This window comes from Xenopus tropicalis, chromosome 7 (genome assembly GCF_000004195.4).
Source record: "Xenopus tropicalis strain Nigerian chromosome 7, UCB_Xtro_10.0, whole genome shotgun sequence".
NCBI classification, from domain to species: Eukaryota; Metazoa; Chordata; class Amphibia; order Anura; family Pipidae; genus Xenopus; species Xenopus tropicalis.
Genome location: NC_030683.2, coordinates 13,683,955 through 13,703,789, shown reverse-complemented (window position 1 = coordinate 13,703,789; position 19,835 = coordinate 13,683,955). Strand labels below are relative to the sequence as shown.

The window sequence follows — 19,835 nt, the reverse complement described above, 5'->3', positions numbered from 1 at the left end:
AGACACACGCACACAGACAGACACAGACACATGCACACAGACACATACACACAGACACACACACAGACACATACACACAGACACACGCACACAGACACATACACACAGACACACGCACACAGACACACGCACACAGACACACGCACACAGACACATGCACACAGACACACGCACACAGACACACGCACACAGACACACGCACACAGACACATGCACACAGACACACGCACACAGACACATACACACAGACACACGCACACAGACACATACACACAGACACACGCACACAGACACATACACACAGACACACGCACACAGACATATACACACAGACACACACACAGACACATACACACAGACACACGCACACAGACACATACACACAGACACACGCACACAGACACACGCACACAGACACACGCACACAGACACATGCACACAGACACACGCACACAGACACACGCACACAGACACACGCACACAGACACATGCACACAGACACACGCACACAGACACATACACACAGACACACGCACACAGACACACGCACACAGACACACGCACACAGACACACACACACAGACACACGCACACAGACACATACACACAGACACACGCACACAGACACATACACACAGACACACGCACACAGACATATACACACAGACACACGCACACAGACATATACACACAGACACACGCACACAGACACATACACACAGACACACGCACACAGACATATACACACAGACACATGCACACAGACACATACACACAGACACACGCACACAGACATATACACACAGACACACGCACACAGACACATACAGACACATACAAACACACAGACACATGCACACAGACACATACAAACACACAGACACAGAGACACACACACACACACATACACACAGATACATACACAGACGCACACACACAGACACAGATACACAGATACATACACAGACGCACACACACACACACAAACACACAGATACATACACAGACGCACACACACAGACACAAACACACAGAGACACACACACAGACACATACACACACAGACACATACATACACACAGACACAGAGACACACACACACACATACACACAGATACAGACGCACACACACAAACATACGGACACACACACAGATACATACACAGACACACACACACAGACACACGCACACAGACACATACACACAGACACACGCACACATACACACAGACACAGAGACACACACACACATACACACAGACACACAGATACATACACAGACGCACAGACACAAACACACACAGACACACGCACACAGACACATACACATACAGACACACGCACACAGACACATACACACGCAAACAGACACATACAGACACATACAAACACACATACACACAGACACACAGATACATACACAGACGAACACACACACAGACACAAACATACAGACACACACACACAGATACATACACAGACACACAGACACAGACACAAACACACACATACAGACACACACACAGATACATACACAGACACACAGACACAAACACACACATACAGACACACACACAGATACGTACACAAACACACACATACAGACACACAGACACAGACACATACAGACACACACAGATACATACACACACACATACAGCCACACAGACACAAACACACATACAGACACGTAGGAAGAGAATGGGAGCCTCTTAGATGTTACAGCACTGTTCTGTTTTTCCATCTTTTCTCTCACCCATTGCCTTAAAAAACAGTAAAACAGATTTATGCGGTTTTAACTGTTTCCGTGCCAGCAGTCAGCTTTTGATGTTTGTCACACAAGTCATTGGGAAGCCCTACCCCTGACTGCCCCCAGACAGACAGAAAGGGAGCCCGGCCGGCTTGTCGGAGCTTACACTGCTGCTCCGGGAATCAATTGTTTTCATTTTTAACATGAAAACAAAAGTAAAGAGAGACGTGTGCTATTCTAATCCTCTCAGAGCGAGCAGGTCAGCTATTTGATCTATGCCGGCACTGTGGGGTCGAGATTTCATGGCACTTACAGGAGAACTAAACTCTTTAACAATATTGGAAGTAATGGACCAAGTTCTTTCTTTTACTCCCACACTACTTCCTGTTACAGTTAGAGCTACATTATTTCCTGTCATGTGAACTCTGAGGGAGCACACAGCCCATCACTAAATGGCGGCTAAAGGGAAAGGATGTAAAAGGGCAATATTTACTGATACAGGTATCGGACCTCTTATCCGGAAACCCATTATCCAGAAAGTTCCAATTTATGGAAAGACCATCTCCCATAGACTTCATTGTAATCAAATAATTTACATTTTTAAAAATGTCCTTTTTCTCTGTAATAATAAAACAGTACCTGTACTTGATCCCAACTAAGATATAATTACCCCTTATTGGGGGCAGAACAGTCCTATTGGGTTTATTTAATGGTTAAATGATTCCCTTTTCTCTGTAATAATAAAACAGTACCTGTACTTGATCCCAACTAAGATATAATTACCCCTTATTGGGGGCAGAACAGCCCTATGGGTTTATTTAATGGTTAAATGATTCCCTTTTCTCTGTAATAATAAAACAGTACCTGTACTTGATCCCAACTAAGATATAATTACCCCTTATTGGGGGCAGAACAGCCCTATTGGGTTTATTTCATGGTTAAATGATTCCCTTTTCTCTGTAATAATAAAACAGTACCTGTACTTGATCCCAACTAAGATATAATTACCCCTTATTGGGGGCAGAACAGCCCTATTGGGTTTATTTCATGGTTAAATGATTCCCTTTTCTCTGTAATAATAAAACAGTACCTGTACTTGATCCCAACTAAGATATAATTACCCCTTATTGGGGCAGAACAGCCCTATTGGGTTTATTTCATGGTTAAATGATTCCCTTTTCTCTGTAATAATAAAACAGTACCTGTACTTGATCCCAACTAAGATATAATTACCCCTTATTGGGGGCAGAACAGCCCTATTGGGTTTATTTCATGGTTAAATGATTCCCTTTTCTCTGTAATAATAAAACAGTACCTGTACTTGATCCCAACTAAGATATAATTACCCCTTATTGGGGGCAGAACAGCCCTATTGGGTTTATTTCATGGTTAAATGATTCCCTTTTCTCTGTAATAATAAAACAGTACCTGTACTTGATCCCAACTAAGATATAATTACCCCTTATTGGGGCAGAACAGCCCTATTGGGTTTATTTCATGGTTAAATGATTCCCTTTTCTCTGTAATAATAAAACAGTACCTGTACTTGATCCCAACTAAGATATAATTACCCCTTATTGGGGGCAGAACAACCCTATTGGGTTTATTTCATGGTTAAATTATTCCCTTTTCTCTGTAATAATAAAACAGTACCTGTACTTGATCCCAACTAAGATATAATTACCCCTTATTGGGGGCAGAACAGCCCTATTGGGTTTATTTCATGGTTAAATGATTCCCTTTTCTCTGTAATAATAAAACAGTACCTGTACTTGATCCCAACTAAGATATAATTACCCCTTATTGGGGCAGAACAGCCTATTGGGTTTATTTCATGGTTAAATGATTCCCTTTTCTCTGTAATAATAAAACAGTATCTGTACTTGATCCCAACTAAGATATAATTACCCCTTATTGGGGGCAGAACAGCCCTATTGGGTTTATTTAATGGTTAAATGATTCCCTTTTCTCTGTAATAATAAAACAGTACCTGTACTTGATCCCAACTAAGATATAATTACCCCTTATTGGGGGCAGAACAGCCCTATTGGGTTTAATTAATGTTTTATTAATTTTTTAGTAGACTTAAGGTATGGAGATCCAAATAATGGAAAGAACCCTTATCCGGAATACTCTTGGTCCTGAGCATTCTGGATAATGGGTCCTATACCTGTATAGAGTTTTAATAATGAGATATTATGAATATGAGTGGGTTTATGAGATAAAGATAGTTGGGAAAGATATGAATGCAAAGTGTTAATAAGATCTCGAGGCGGAGGAAGAGGTATTTAGCGCTCCCCGTCTCCTGCTCAAGGACTAGGTCACTACAGGAAAGATATACAGCGGGAAATAAAATCCATGGGCTTCTTGGGCCAGTAATATACTGCCGGCGGCTGGCGAGAATTTGTCAAAAGCAGAACAGCAGAACTAAGTACCTTCCTGGCACAGACAGGAATAACTGAAGGGCACCGTGCCAGATCACACAGAATGCCGGGCATTTGTTTGACACAGAACAGCGAGGAAACACAATACCGAAAGGGAACAATAAACACAGAACTTTCTAAGTTGAGATATTAATATTACAGACGGTATGTACTAAGCAAGGGCATGCACTACTTCTGATCTCAGATGTTCCCGGAGCAGCGGCGGCGGCTTCTGTTCCCAAGTCCGGCTGATGTAGGGCAGGCATTGACATGCAGAGGGGGTAGTGAAATGGAGCAGCACAAAGCAATCTGATAGGCGTACGTCAGGCCTAGCAACGCCGAGGAGCAGTGGCCAAGTGGGTCATTGGCTTTAGGGACAGTTGTACAGAACTGCTAAGCCATAGAGATACAATCATCATCAAAGGGGAAGCTAATTAATACAAGGGCTCAGCCTGTGAGTGGGCAACATGGGAAATTTGGACTGAACTGCCACCTGAAAAAGAAGAGTGGGATATTGGGGCCAAACCATTTGGAGTATAGGCTTTCATAGTATCCCGGCACAAAGAATTCAATGCAAGGAGAGACACAGATCTGATATTCTTGCATGGGAGGGTTAATGAGTGTTTACTAGAAAACAATCCATCCATGAAATAAGCGCTCAACAGAGAGAATGGAGGCCGAGTGCCTCTAAACACTCGAAGATAATGTATAATTATATAATCACTGCTTCATCTTCAGCTCCGAGCTGTAGCCCAGGCTCCTTGTATGTTAGATACAAGGGATAATGTAACCCCAGGGCACCCACAGATGGTATCCCTTGTGTATTATAAGGGATAATGTACCCCCTACTGTAAATGATAAGGATTTTAGAAGTCACTGAGGGGTTCTGTGCCCATGTAAAGACACAAGGCTGCAGGCTGAGTTATACAGGGAACTCTGAGTATCACTCATGTATTATAAGGGATAATGTACCCCCAATTGTAAATGGTAAGGATATTAGCAGTCACTGAGGGGTTCTGTGCCCATATAAAGGCACAAGGCTGCAGGCTGAGTTATACAGGGAACTCTGAGTATCACTCATGTATTATAAGGGATAATGTACCCCCTACTGTAAATTATAAGGATTTTAGAAGTCACTGAGGGGTTCTGTGCCCATATAAAGGCACAAGGCTGCAGGCTGAGTTATACAGGGAACTCTGAGTATCACTCATGTATTATAAGGGATAATGTACCCCCTACTGTAAATGATAAGGATATTAGCAGTCACTGAGGGGTTCTGTGCCCATATAAAGGCACAAGGCTGCAGGCTGAGTTATACAGGGAACTCTGAGTATCACTCATGTATTATAAGGGATAATGTACCCCCTACTGTAAATGATAAGGATATTAGCAGTCACTGAGGGGTTCTGTGCCCATATAAAGGCACAAGGCTGCAGGCTGAGTTATACAGGGAACTCTGAGTATCACTCATGTATTATAAGGGATAATGTACCCCCTACTGTAAATGATAAGGATATTAGCAGTCACTGAGGGGTTCTGTGCCCCCCATATAAAGGCACAAGGCTGCAGGCTGAGTTATACAGGGAACTCTGAGTATCACTCATGTATTATAAGGGATAATGTACCCCCTACTGTAAACTATAGACTGAGCTTATAAGAGCAGGGGCAGTTTGCATCAGGTCTAGACAGTAACCAATCAGCATGCAGTGTGTATTGGTCATGTAACAATGACGGTCAAAATTCTTGTTTGGCAATAGCCTAATGGGGCCCAAGTTAATAATGAAATGGCCAGACTTTTAGACTCATAAAAATGGTAAATGTGAATAAACCCCACCGTACTGTCTCTGGGACTGATGTCATACGGAACAAATTGACAGCACACGTATAAACAATAAACTCAAAGCAAACAATCCAATCCAGTCCCTGACAGTGCCAGTCCTACAGAGCAGTGGATTTTTCTGCACTTACAGCCTGAGACGCGCTTAAGCTCCCCTTACACCTCCGGAATGACTAATGGGCTCCTGTCACAAACACAGAGAAGCCACCGGCAATTTATTCGGCAGCTTTGGGGGCTCAGCATTTTCATTTGGGCCCAAACCTTGGGGCAAAAAGCAAAGCTGCGTCCGCTCAGATTTCCCCAAGCTAAGGAAAAAAAGATTAATTTTATTTGCTTACTGTAATTTCTGTCACTTAAGCCAGTTAGCGGAGAGAAGCAGGAGTCAGTATGCAGGAGAGATGCCTTTCCTCCAGAGAAAGTCAATTGTTTCTATCCATTTGCAATGAGCATGCAGTGTAGCAAAAGCAATAACGCTTAGAGGTTGTTTTGGAATGCCTGAACCCGCTGTTGAGCCGGCCACTTTGTCCAGCGGGGGAGAAAACAAGCTGGGTAAAGTGCCGAGTGAAACACGCCGAGAATATTGGCAAAATAGACTCTGCTACAAGACTGGCAATCTAATAAAGCATGGGAGAAACGCAGGAAAAGGAGAGAAAGAGCAATAAATGCCTTATTTATCTATCTATAATCTATCTATCTATCTACAGGGACCCCTTTGGGGGTTGAACAACCCTTTCACAGGGGTCGACTATGGGAAAACACATATTTCCGATGGTCTTAGGAATAAATTTATGGTTGGGGGTCACCACAACATGAGGAATGGCATTAGGAAGGTTGAGGACCACTGATCTACAGTATATTATCAACTCTCCGGCTCCAGAGATATTATCTAGCTGAGCCTTAAAGGCAGTTACTCGCCCCCAGAAATCCATGGGGACACATAGAAAATTCCATGTTAAGTCAATGATACGGACATCTGAAGATATCTGTAGCACAAACATGCTTCTGATTTGGAGAAGATTTACACAAAAGCGTTGGATGATCTCAACTTGTCCTCAACTACTGTACAAGAGAAACCCAATATCTGAATCAAAAGCTACCCCGTACTTGATAATACATGGGCTGCCAGAGGTCTTTACTTGATGAATGACTTGTGTTCCTAACACCCATCTAACCCTATAATATGATAATATGGGAGTGGGGGGGGGGATATCACTCCAACTTGCAGCGCAGCAGTAAAGTGTGCCTGAGTCTGAGCTTTCAGAAGGAGCCAGTGCTACACATTAGAACTGCTTTCAGCTAACCTATTGTTTCTCCTACTCCCATGTAACTGGAGGAGTCCCAAGCCAGACTTGGATTTCTTACTATTGAGTGCTATTCTGATACCTACTGGGAGCTGCTATCTTGCTCCCTTCCCATTGATCTGCTGATCGGCTGCTGGGGGTGAGGGGGGGGGATATCACTCCAACTTGCAGCGTAGCAGTAAAGTGTGCCTGAGTCTGAGCTTTCAGAAGGAGCCAGTGCTATACATTAGAACTGCTTTCAGCTATCTGAATCTGCTGCTGGGAGGGGAGGTTGGGTATCAGTACAGGTATGGGACCCATTATCCAGAATGGTCAGGACCTGGGGTTTTCCATACGGGGTCTTTCCGTAATTCAGATCTCCTACCTTAAGTCTACTAAAAAAAATATTTAAACAGTAATTAAACCCAATAGGATGGTTTTGCCTCCAATAAGGATGAATTAAATCTTAGTTGGTATCAAGTACAGGTACTGTTTTATTATTACAGAGAAAAGGGAATCATTTAACCATTAAATAAACCCAATAGGGCTGTTCTGCCCCCAATAAGGGGTAATTATATCTTAGTTGGGATCAAGTACAGGTACTGTTTTATTATTACAGAGAAAAGGGAATCATTTAACCATTAAATAAACCCAATAGGGCTGTTCTGCCCCCAATAAGGGGTAATTATATCTTAGTTGGGATCAAGTACAGGTACTGTTTTATTATTACAGAGAAAAGGGAATCATTTAACCATGAAATAAACCCAATAGGGCTGTTCTACCCCCAATAAGGGGTAATTATATCAGTTGGGATCAAGTACAGATACTGTTTTATTATTACAGAGAAAAGGGAATCATTTAACCATGAAATAAACCCAATAGGGCTGTTCTACCCCCAATAAGGGGTAATTATATCAGTTGGGATCAAGTACAGATACTGTTTTATTATTACAGAGAAAAGGGAATCATTTAACCATGAAATAAACCCAATAGGGCTGTTCTGCCCCAATAAGGGGTAATTATACCTTAGTTGGGATCAAGTACAGGTACTGTTTTATTATTACAGAGAAAAGGGAATCATTTAACCATTAAATAAACCCAATAGGGCTGTTCTGCCCCCAATAAGGGGTAATTATATCTTAGTTGGGATCAAGTACAGGTACTGTTTTATTATTACAGAGAAAAGGGAATCATTTAACCATGAAATAAACCCAATAGGGCTGTTCTGCCCCCAATAAGGGGTAATTATATCTTAGTTGGGATCAAGTACAGGTACTGTTTTATTATTACAGAGAAAAGGGGATCATTTAACCATGAAATAAACCCAATAGGGCTGTTCTACCCCCAATAAGGGGTAATTATATCTTAGTTGGGATAAAGTACAGGTACTGTTTTATTATTACAGCGAAAAAGGAAAATAATTTTTAAAAATGTGAATTATTTGATTAAAATGGAGTCTATGGGAGATGACCTTTTTCATAATTCGGAACTTTCTGGATAATGGGTTTCCGGATAAGGGGTCCGGTACCTGTATTAATACCATAACAAGCCCCTCACTGTAAGATTCATAATAGGCCCTGGCATATAAAGTACACAGAAGCCTAATCAGCCCCCCACAGACCCAATAAATAGTGACATAGGCTGATCGCCCTATGGTAGGTAGAAAGGAAATGGAAACGTGCGTTGTAGCAATGGTTCGAACATCTTATAATCTCTTTTAGTGATTAAAAAACCCCTATGTTATAAACAGCTTTAATGTAAAACTGTATCCAGTCCCTTTCCATATAATTTACACTTGTCAAAACATGTTAGCATGCTAAATATGATCTCGATCAGCTAAAGTACTTCCGAGCTGCTTAACACCAAAAATTTGGCTTTAGCACCGATCAATTCCTCTTAACTATGCTAATACTCCTGCCATCGGCACAATAAGGGATTACCGAGCAAAGTGGCTGAGGATTGGGAATGTGAGAGCCATGCAAACAAGGAGGCAACATCAAAGGCAACACAATAAACATAGAAACGGAGAAAATGCGAAAAAGTGGGGAAGCGATAATCCCCGTGAACGTTAAGCAGCTCTGTGTGATGAGCCAACCCCAAGCTATAGATGAGACCCTTCTCCAATCCATTGGCTTCTCTTCCCAAGCTTGTGTTGTAAAGTTCTGTAGTTCTATAAATTAACTCATTTTCTTGGGTTTCCCCTCTCCTGAACGAGATGTGCCTGCTGGTTACTGGCATCTGCTCAAGGATGCTCTCTATTATGTAAAGAGCCCTCTCTTGCTTGTTGGCCTTCTCGCCGATTGTCCCTTGACTCTGGAAGGAGCTACTTATTAGTCGTGCCTCTACTAATGCTGTGTTCAAGTCACTTAGCAATTTAGTTATGCTCTTAACATAGTAACATAGTAAGTTGGGTTGAAAAAAGACATACGTCCATCACGTTCAACCATAATGCCTATATATAACCTGCCTAACTGCCAGTTGATCCAGAGGAAGGCAAAAAACCCCATCTGAAGCTCCGTTCCTCTAATCTAAAGGGGGGGCCTCTGGTGCGTTGATTGTTTTTATGGGAAAAAAGAACATGTTAGACAACTTGTTATATTAAAAAAAACCCTGATCCTTCTCCATTAAGGATCCCCTCAACAAACTAGCATTTCCCAACAAACTACCATGTTCCTGTGAGCTTAAGGGCTCTGGCACACGGGGAGATTAGTCGCCCGCGACAAATCTCCCTGTTCGCGGATAGAGATGTAGCGAACTGTTCGCCGGCGAACTAATTCGCGCGAACATCGGGTGTTCGCGAACGCGCAAGTTCGCGAACTTTCCGCGTATGTTCGCAATTTGGGCTCGCCGCGTTTTTTTTCTCTGCGTTTTTTCTCAGCCTAAAAACCGCCGCACAACCACACATGGCGTTTTTCAGCCTAGTACTGGTGTAAGCAAATCCCGTTTCCATGGTGCCAATAGCGCGAAATAGCAAAAAACGCAGCGTATTTCCGCTAGGTCTGCCCGTTTTTACGCAACGTTTTTTCAACAAAGTATTTTTTAGAGAAGTTTTTGCCCTTGATCCCCCTCCTGCATGCCCCTGTCCAGGTCGTGGCACCCTTTAAACAACTTTAAAATCAGTTTTCTGGCCAGAAATGGCTTTTCTAGGTTTTAAAGTTCGCCTTCCCATTGAAGTCTATGGGGTTCGCAAAGTTCGCGAATATTCGCGCTTTTTGGCGTAAGTTCGCGAACGTGTTCGCAAACTTTTTTTTTTAGGTTCGCTACATCCCTATTCGCGGGCGACTAATCTCCCCGAGTTGCCATCCCACCGGCAAAAATGTAAGTTGCCAGTGGGATGGCACACGCGGCGGCACGATTTCGGAAAATCGCCGAAGTTGCCTCGCGAGGCATTTTCTGCGATTTGCCGAAATCACACCGCCATGTGTGCCATCCCACCGGCGACTTACATGGCAACTTATGGCAACTCGGAGAGATTAGTCGCCCGCGAACAGGGAGATTTGTCGCGGGCGACTAATCTCCCCGTGTGCCAGAGCCCTTATGGTGGGAAGAATTTGCCCTAAATAAACCTGTATTTTGCCTGAAGAAGTTCTGTCCCTGTCTCTATGCTCCTGATCCTCTGCTTACCTGCCTACCGTAGCTAATTCCCCCAAAAAGTACATATACAGGCAGTCAGCATGTCACAATAGTAAAAGTCAGCAATTTGACATTCATTTCTATTTAGGATTCGCATTCCCTTTGATAACAATTACAAGGCGACAGATTGTCGTTCTCTTTAAGAATCAGAAGCCCCGCTCCTGTGATGCCGTTCCAGGCCTTTATAACTTCAAATAAAAACGGGTTGAAGGAAACACTGTGAAACCGCTGAATACAGCGAAAGCTTTATACATTCTACAGTCAACACTTGTGGTTTATTTTCTATTAGCAGTTATTTCTCTCACTGTAAAAACAGAACCTCTCACAGGAATTTATTCATTTTCGACATGAAATGATTTACATTATCTGAATAAATATTACACTGTATAATTCCCGAGAGCCGAAAATGAAAAGAAAATAAAGTGCGTGTACGTGTGTGTACTTAGGGCGTGGGGGGGACCGGTCCCGCTGAAGCCGCACACTGAACATTTATTGTATTAGGTTGAACAGTATTCAGTCTTTACTTAATCTGGGAAATTTCCATCAAACATGATAAGGTTAAAAAAAGAAAACTACTTTAATTGTTTATTGTTTTATAATCATAGTATTTATCTGTTTAATTCCACTCTGTACCCCAGTATTTATGTTCCTAAGACAAAATCACTTTGAATAACAGCATTTCGAAATCTGGAAAGCCTATCTGTAAATGCTTACATTCATTTTTGGTACAGGTATGGGATCCGTTATCCAGAAAGGTCTGAATGATGAAAAGTTCTCCTATATACTATTACCCAATGCCCCCAATAAGGGGTAATTATATCTTAGTTGGGATCAAGTACAGGTACTGTTTTATTATTACAGAGAAAAGGGAATCATTTAACCATGAAATAAACCCAATAGGGCTGTTCTGCCCCAATAAGGGGTAATTATATCTTAGTTGGGATCAAGTACAGGTACTGTTTTATTATTACAGAGAAAAGGGAATCATTTAACCATGAAATAAACCCAATAGGGCTGTTCTGCCCCAATAAGGGGTAATTATATATTAGTTGGGATCAAGTACAGGTACTGTTTTATTATTACAGAGAAAAGGGAATCATTTAACCATGAAATAAACCCAATAGGGCTGTTCTGCCCCCAATAAGGGGTAATTATATCTTAGTTGGGATCAAGTACAAGGTTTTGTTTTATTATTACAGAGAAAAAGGAAATCATTTTCAAAAATTAGAATTATTTGCTTATAATGGAGTCTATGGGAGACGGCCTTTCCGTAATTCAGAACTCCCTGGATAATGGGTTTCCGGGTAACGGATCCCATACCTGTACATTAATGTCAATATCTGTTTATCCTCTAATAACTTCAATCCTGGCAACGATTTTCATCTCAGAATAATGATTTTTGAAGGCTTTCAGCCTCCTATGATCTATAGCAATGGATGAAAACCAGGCAAATTCATCAGTAAAACCCCATGAGGATTTTCCCAGAAACTATGATTTTCTTTTTTTGTTACATTCTTACCTCTTCAAGCACATCAGCAAGCTTGCTAACAATTTCTTCAGGAAGGCTCTGGAATGTTGGGACACTGTAAAAATAAAACAGACACGTTAATATATATATTTTTTTTGCAGAGATCAAAGTTATTTGATAACCAGAAGATTGGTGTAACGGTCTAGTTCTTACATATTCAACCTTTGCCCTGTTTTTTTTGTGCTAATCCATTGCTTTTGAATAAGCTTATACAGGTATTGGATCTGTTAACCAGAATGCTCGGGACCTGGGGTTTTCCGGATAAGGGATCTTTCCGTAATTTGGACCTTCATAACTTAAGTCAGCTAAAAATCATTTAAATAATAAATAAACCCAATAGGGCTGTTCTGCCCCAATAAGGGGTAATTATATCTTAGTTGGGATCAAGTACAGGTACTGTTTTATTATTACAGAGAAAAGGGAATCATTTAACCATGAAATAAACCCAATAGGGCTGTTCTGCCCCCAATAAGGGGTAATTATATCTTAGTTGGGATCAAGTACAGGTACTGTTTTATTATTACAGAGAAAAGGGAATCATTTAACCATTAAATAAACCCAATAGGGCTGTTCTGCCCCCAATAAGGGGTAATTATATCTTAGTTGGGATCAAGTACAGGTACTGTTTTATTATTACAGAGAAAAGGGAATCATTTAACCATGAAATAAACCCAATAGGGCTGTTCTGCCCCAATAAGGGGTCATTATATCTTAGTTGCGATCAATTACAAGGTACTGTTTTATTATTACAGAGAAAAGGGAATCATTTAACCATTAAATAAACCCAATAGGACTGTTCTGCCCCCAATAAGGATTATTTATAACTTAGTTGGGATCAAGTACAAGGTACTGATTTATTATTATAGAGAAAAAGGAAATCATTTTCAAAAATTAGAATTATTTGCTTATAATGGAGTCTATGGGAGATGGCCCTTCTGTAATTCAGAACTTTCTGGATAACGGGTTTCCGGATAAAGGATCCCATACTTGTACAATATTTCTATGACACCTGAAGGGGCTGAAGATATATTGATGAAATACTAATCTCTATCATACGATTTATTAATTATATATTAAGCTCTGTCATAGATATATTGATGATGTATTAATCTCTGTCACAATTCAGTGAACTCAGTAGCAATTTTGGGATAGCAAGGAGTATCACACAATATCTATAAAGAATGAAATGTCTCTTCTACACCCATTTATTTCTGTATATGTATATCTTTATTCATACAACGCTACTGTACTTATTTTAAAAACAGAAATATACACAGTATGAAAGGTTAAGTGGCCCCCGTTGAGGGACACAGGGGGGAAGAGGGTCCCTACTTCACGGGGCTCACAGTCCCCAGGCAAGCATGTATAGGAACATGACAGGGAACATTTATTTCCAATAAACCAGTACTTCGGAGGGTTTATAAAAACGTGATTCATCTTCCCAGATACCAGTTTATATAATGTGTAGTATACAAAGGGTCAGATGTTTGCGTTACATTGTGGGGGAGTTGATCGTAATGAAGTCCATATCCTCCTAGGTGGCCAGGTGACATCTGAAGCTTCCCAGGGGACCTTGCCTATTGCTAGGAATTCTGAGAGTTCTGAGAGTTCTCATCACTGCAAGTAGTGATAAGCGAATCTGTCCCGTTTCGCTTCGCCGAAAAAGCGGTGAAAAATTTGCAAAACTTGGAAAATGTTGTGCGTCAAAAAAATTGTCGCCCGCGGCTATTCTTTTGTCGTACGGCTATTCTTTTGACGCGCGGCTATTCTTTTGTCGCCCGTCACTATTCTTTTGTCGCCCGTGGCTATTCTTTCGATGCGTGGCTATTCTTTTGTTGTGTGGCTATTCTTTTGTTGTGTGGCTATTCTTTTGACGCGCGGCTATTCTTTTGTCGCCCACCACTATTCTTTTGTCACCCGCGGCTATTCTTTAGACGCGTGCCTATTCTTTTGTCGTGTGGCTATTCTTTCGACGTGCGGTTATTCTTTTGTCGCCCGTCACTATTCTTTTGTCGCCCGTGGCTATTCTTTCGATGCGTGGCTATTCTTTTGTTGTGTGGCTATTCTTTTGACGCGCGGCTATTCTTTTGTCGCCCGCCACTATTCTTTTGTCACCCGCGGCTATTCTTTAGACGCGTGCCTATTCTTTTGTCGTGTGGCTATTCTTTCGACGTGCGGTTATTCTTTTGTCGCCCGCCCCTATTCTTTTGTCGCCCGCAGCTATTCTTTCGACGCGCGGCTATTCTTTTGTCGCCTGCCACTATTCTTTTGTCGCCCGCGGCTATTCTTTCGATGCATGCCTATTCTTTTGTCATGTGGCTATTCTTTCGACGTGCGGTTATTCTTTTGTCGCCCGCCACTATACTTTTGTTGCCCGCAGCTATTCTTTCGACGCGCGGCTATTCTTTTGTCGCCCGCCACTATTCTTTTGTCGCCCGCGGCTATTCTTTCAACGCGTGGCTATTCTGTTGACGCACAGCTATTCTTTTGTCGCCCGCCACTATTCTTTTGTCGCCCGCGGCTATTCTTTCGACGCGTGGCTATTCTTTTGTCGTGTGGCTATTCTTTCGACGCGCGGCTATTCTTTTGTCGCCCGCCGCTATTCTTTTGTGACGCACGGCTATTCTTTTGTCAATTTTTGGACACGCGGCAAATTTTTTCATCCGTTTCGCAAAACAACCCGCCAATGGTGAAATGTCGAAATTCGCCGCAAATCCATGCCTGGCGAAACATCACTACTTACAAGTCACAACCAACGTGGAAGAGGGTCCAATGAATGAAACATGAGCTTCCCAACCAATGATTTCGGTCTTGGGCCATCATGGTGGCTTTCATGTATCAAGAATATAATGCAGATAAATGAGGCTAAATAAATCCCAGGCTTAAAAATAGGATACATTTATCACATCTTATTATTCATCTGATTATTATTTGCCTCCTTTTTTGGTGTTTAAGGACACGCAAACTGCAAGTTATTTTTACTGAGGTTAATGAGAGATTAATGATATAACAATTCCATTAAGGATGGGAAATTGGATTCTGGCAGGAAACGGAGCGCGAGCCTTGTCTAATCTATAACTGGCAGATTCTGCTCTATCAATAACCGGTAAAAAGAACCTGCTGTGTTTTAGCACCGACACACCCTGCTGCCGATTCAGCTCCATATTAGTACGGCAGCGCTGTATGAAATGTTAGCCTTACACTAACCCCATCATTATTACTGGTACTGTAATTGCTGCCGAGGCTTAACAGCCATTGGCCTTTGTAATAAGCAACTCTATTGCTCGGTGTCCAGACAGCTCTAATAATATCATAAATAAGTAACAACAAAGAAGAGTGTTTATGGGAAAACACAATAAAGGAGGTGTTTAAGGTGAAAAGTCTAGATTAATCAGAATAATATTTTCATTTTGCTTTATAATACAGTTACAGGCACGGGACCACTTAACCAGAATTCTCAGGACTGGGAGTTTTCCGGATAAGGAATCTTTCTATAATTTGGATCTCCATAACTTAGGGTTTATTTAATGGTTAAATGATTCCCTTTTCTCTGTAATAATAAAACAGTACCTGTACTTGATCCCAACTAAGATATAATTACCCCTTATTGGGGGCAGAACAGCCCTATTGGGTTTATTTAATGGTTAAATGATTCCCTTTTCTCTGTAATAATAAAACAGTACCTGTACTTGATCCCAACTAAGATATAATTACCCCTTATTGGGGGCAGAACAGTCCTATTGGGATTAATTAATGGTTAAATGATTCCCTTTTCTCTGTAATAATAAAACAGTACCTGTACTTGATCCCAACTAAGATATAATTACCCCTTATTGGGGCAGAACAGCCCTATTGGGTTTATTTAATGGTTAAATGATTCCCTTTTCTCTGTAATAATAAAACAGTACCTGTACTTGATCCCAACTAAGATATAATTACCCCTTATTGGGGCAGAACAGCCCTATTGGGTTTATTTAATGGTTAAATGATTCCCTTTTCTCTGTAATAATAAAACAGTACCTGTACTTGATCCCAACTAAGATATAATTACCCCTTATTGGGGGCAGAACAGTCCTATTGGGATTAATTAATGGTTAAATGATTCCCTTTTCTCTGTAATAATAAAACAGTACCTGTACTTGATCCCAACTAAGATATAATTACCCCTTATTGGGGCAGAACAGCCCTATTGGGTTTATTTCATGGTTAAATGATTCCCTTTTCTCTGTAATAATAAAACAGTACCTGTACTTGATCCCAACTAAGATATATTTACCCCTTATTGGATTCTAAACAATCCTATTGGGTTTAATTAATGTTTTATTGATTTTTTAGTAGACTATGGAGTCCTAATTATGGAAAGACCCCCTATCCGGAATACCCTTGGTCCTGAGCATTCTGGATAACGGGTCCTATACCTGTATAATATATCATGACAAAATCTTTGTTTTTTTTCCCATTACCAAATCAGGTTTTGGCCTCAGTAAACCCTGAACTGAAATATCGAGCATTAGTAAGCGTTACATTTGTATGTTATCAGAATTGCAGGTTCCTTTCTACAGGCGACAGAATAATACCCGCCTGTCTGGCCTCCGTTCTACTGTAATTATTCCCGATGATGCTGTGATTAAAATATTATGCTTATGTGGCTCTCTCATCGCCCAAACAGCATTTCTCCGGGCCTCAAAGCAAAGCTGTACAAATGTATAGTGAGCAAAAACTGTGTGTGTTATAAACTGGTCCTGACAGATCATTTGTCTTGGCAGCAGCCGGAGTCAATGCAGGGAAATTGGTTCAATAATCCTCCTCTGCAGTCTGGGAGAATGTAATGATGGTGTTTATGAAACACTGATGATACTGTTCTATTTCCTTGCAGTCAAAAAAAAACCCTCAAAGAAATGTCCAAAAAAGTTTACTGATGCCGAAACAAATTCAGGTATAGAGAATAAAGTATATAATATTTTTACTAGGTACTGACATGGAACAGATAGAATAAAAAGAATACCAGCACAGTATTTGTCTTTGCCGGATCCTTGATGGAATGTATTTAGCGAGGGCGTCCGATCACAGTTGTATCATAGAAAGGTTACAGAAAATAAATAACAAATAAGGGTTATTTCATTTGTGCAGCAGGGTACAAAGTGACGTGTTTTTTTTGCCCTGCCGTAAGCATAGATTAATCACTACAGGTCTATGTAATCCAAATGGAGTGGTGACCTGTGTTCCTACCATGAATACATTTCTTCCTGTATTTGGCTGTGCTGTATTCATAAGGGGTGGCCAGGGGATGGCGTGTAGATGTACCCCCATTCCTTAACTTGAACGTTATTCAATTGCTCAATTTAGGGAGCACTGTGGGCTCTGGTTGCAACCAAAGCTTGTATTTACCACCTGTAGGCAGTAAGACCATTATTGCCCCCTGCCAGCGCAAGCTATGGCAACAACTAGTAGCAGCTACTTGTCACGGCTACTCCAGAAAATACCCTGCCATAGACAATACTGAGAATTGCTTCTGTAATGCTTTCTGTAATGACTGTACATTGGAGAGTTTTCTTTCTTTGTGTCTATTCTTTCTAAAGGTGAAGACACACAGAGCTACTTAGTAGCAGCTACTTGTCACAGCTACTCCAGAAAATACCCTGCCATAGACAATACTGAGAATTGCCTCTGCTAAAACACACATAGAGACAATTATCAGTAAATGATCAGCATTGTCTATTGTAGTAGGCACGACAAGTAGCTGCTACTAGTAGCTCCGTGTGTCTTCACCCTTAAGGTGGCCATACACGTAGCGATTTTGCAATCTTTCGTGTGACCAATGGTCGCACGAAAGATCGTTCCCACCTTCCACAGACATTCAGGGCTGAATCGTCAGAAATGGAGGTAGAAACAATAGGAATTCTACCTCCTTCTGCCGATTCAGCCCTGAACGTAGATTTTGCTGGGGCGCTTTCAATGGCGCCCGATCAAAATCTTTTAACCTGGCCGATTGGCGACTCAACCGATATCCGCAGCCTTTTTAAAGCTGGAGTTTCCTATGGCATCTAAGAAAGAAAAGAGGCATTGTCCCAAAATCTGGCCTTTAGGTGGAATGCTGGGGGGTAAATATAAGCCTTAATTGCAACCAGAGCCCACCAGTGCTACCTAATGGCCATTAGGTGGGATCCCCCCTGCTACTGCACTGGATCACTAGGGGGGCAGCCAGACTGAATGGGGCCCTTGAAGTGGCCTGGAGTATCTAAGAGAGTAAAGAGACATTGTCCCAAAATCTCACCGTATATATGGCCTTTAGATGGGATCCCCCTGCTATTACACTGGGTTGCTATGGGGGCAGCCAGACAGAATGGGGCCCTTGAAGTGGCCTGGAGTATCTAGGTGAGAAAAGAGGTGTTGTCCCAAAATCTCGCCGTACATGGCCTTTAGAAGGGATTCCCCCCCCCCCCGCTATTACACTGGGTTGCTAGGGGGGCAGCCAGACAGAATGGGGCCCTTGAAGTGGCCTGGAGTATCTAGGTGAGAAAAGAGGTGTTGTCCCAAAATCTCGCCGTATATGGCCTTTAGAAGGGATTCCCCCCCCCCCCCCCTCTATTACACTGGGTTGCTATGGGGGCAGCCAGACAGAATGGGGACCTTGAAGTGTATTTATTTGTATTAGGAGCAAATGTAAGGCTATCAGAGTTAAGGAACATATGTACTGTGCCATAATGACATAGTTATGTCCATAAATATTCCCATTTCTTGCAACAATCACTCTTTTTTTTAAAGAAGAAAAAAAACACAAAATCATCTGTTCCCATTTTAATCTTGGCCTGACCAGGCGGCTGCCTAATACCAAAGGGCAATGTGATTTCCAAGTGTAATGAGCTGCACTAATGGCGCTGACATTTGCTTGTTTCTTGCATGATCATGGCTGCGAGTGAATGAGGGAGAATGCTGTATCACTGCTAAAAGCTATTTACTCGGCTAAAGACGGAGTCAAGAAAGTCACCGAATGATTTCCATAGGTTGAAAGGAATCCTATTTCCCAAATATCCACTCTGCGCTTTCAGCCAGCTGCAAATGTCACCAACATAAATGATGCAGCCGACATGCGCTTCTGGGTTATCTGAGCCGCATTTTGGCCTATTTTCAATACATTAGCGCCACAACATGTGTAACGTAATTATCCCCATGGAAATTTGATTTTGATTTGATGCAGGTTGTCTGCTGAAATATAGAAGTCTATTTATTTCCTTCCTTCTTCTGGCACAGCAGATACACGTCCCTTATCCAAGATATCCCCCCCTCACCCCCAGCAGAACAATGGGAAGGGAGCAAGATAGCAGCTCCCAGTAGGTATCAGAATAGCACTCAATAGTAAGAAATCCAAGTCCGGCTTGGGACT

General features: G+C 41.7%; 1 protein-coding gene across 2 annotated transcripts in view; it reads right to left on the bottom strand.

The window, feature by feature from the left end:
- The window catches only part of prkg1 (protein kinase cGMP-dependent 1), a 467,630-nt gene that overhangs the window by 110,047 nt on the left and 337,748 nt on the right, over positions 1-19,835 (bottom strand). For both annotated transcript variants that reach the window (XM_004915798.4, XM_002935428.5), the window contains exon 5: positions 12,443-12,506. In XM_004915798.4, coding sequence (XP_004915855.1) covers positions 12,443-12,506 — 64 coding nt within the window. The remainder of the gene's footprint in view (positions 1-12,442; positions 12,507-19,835) is intronic.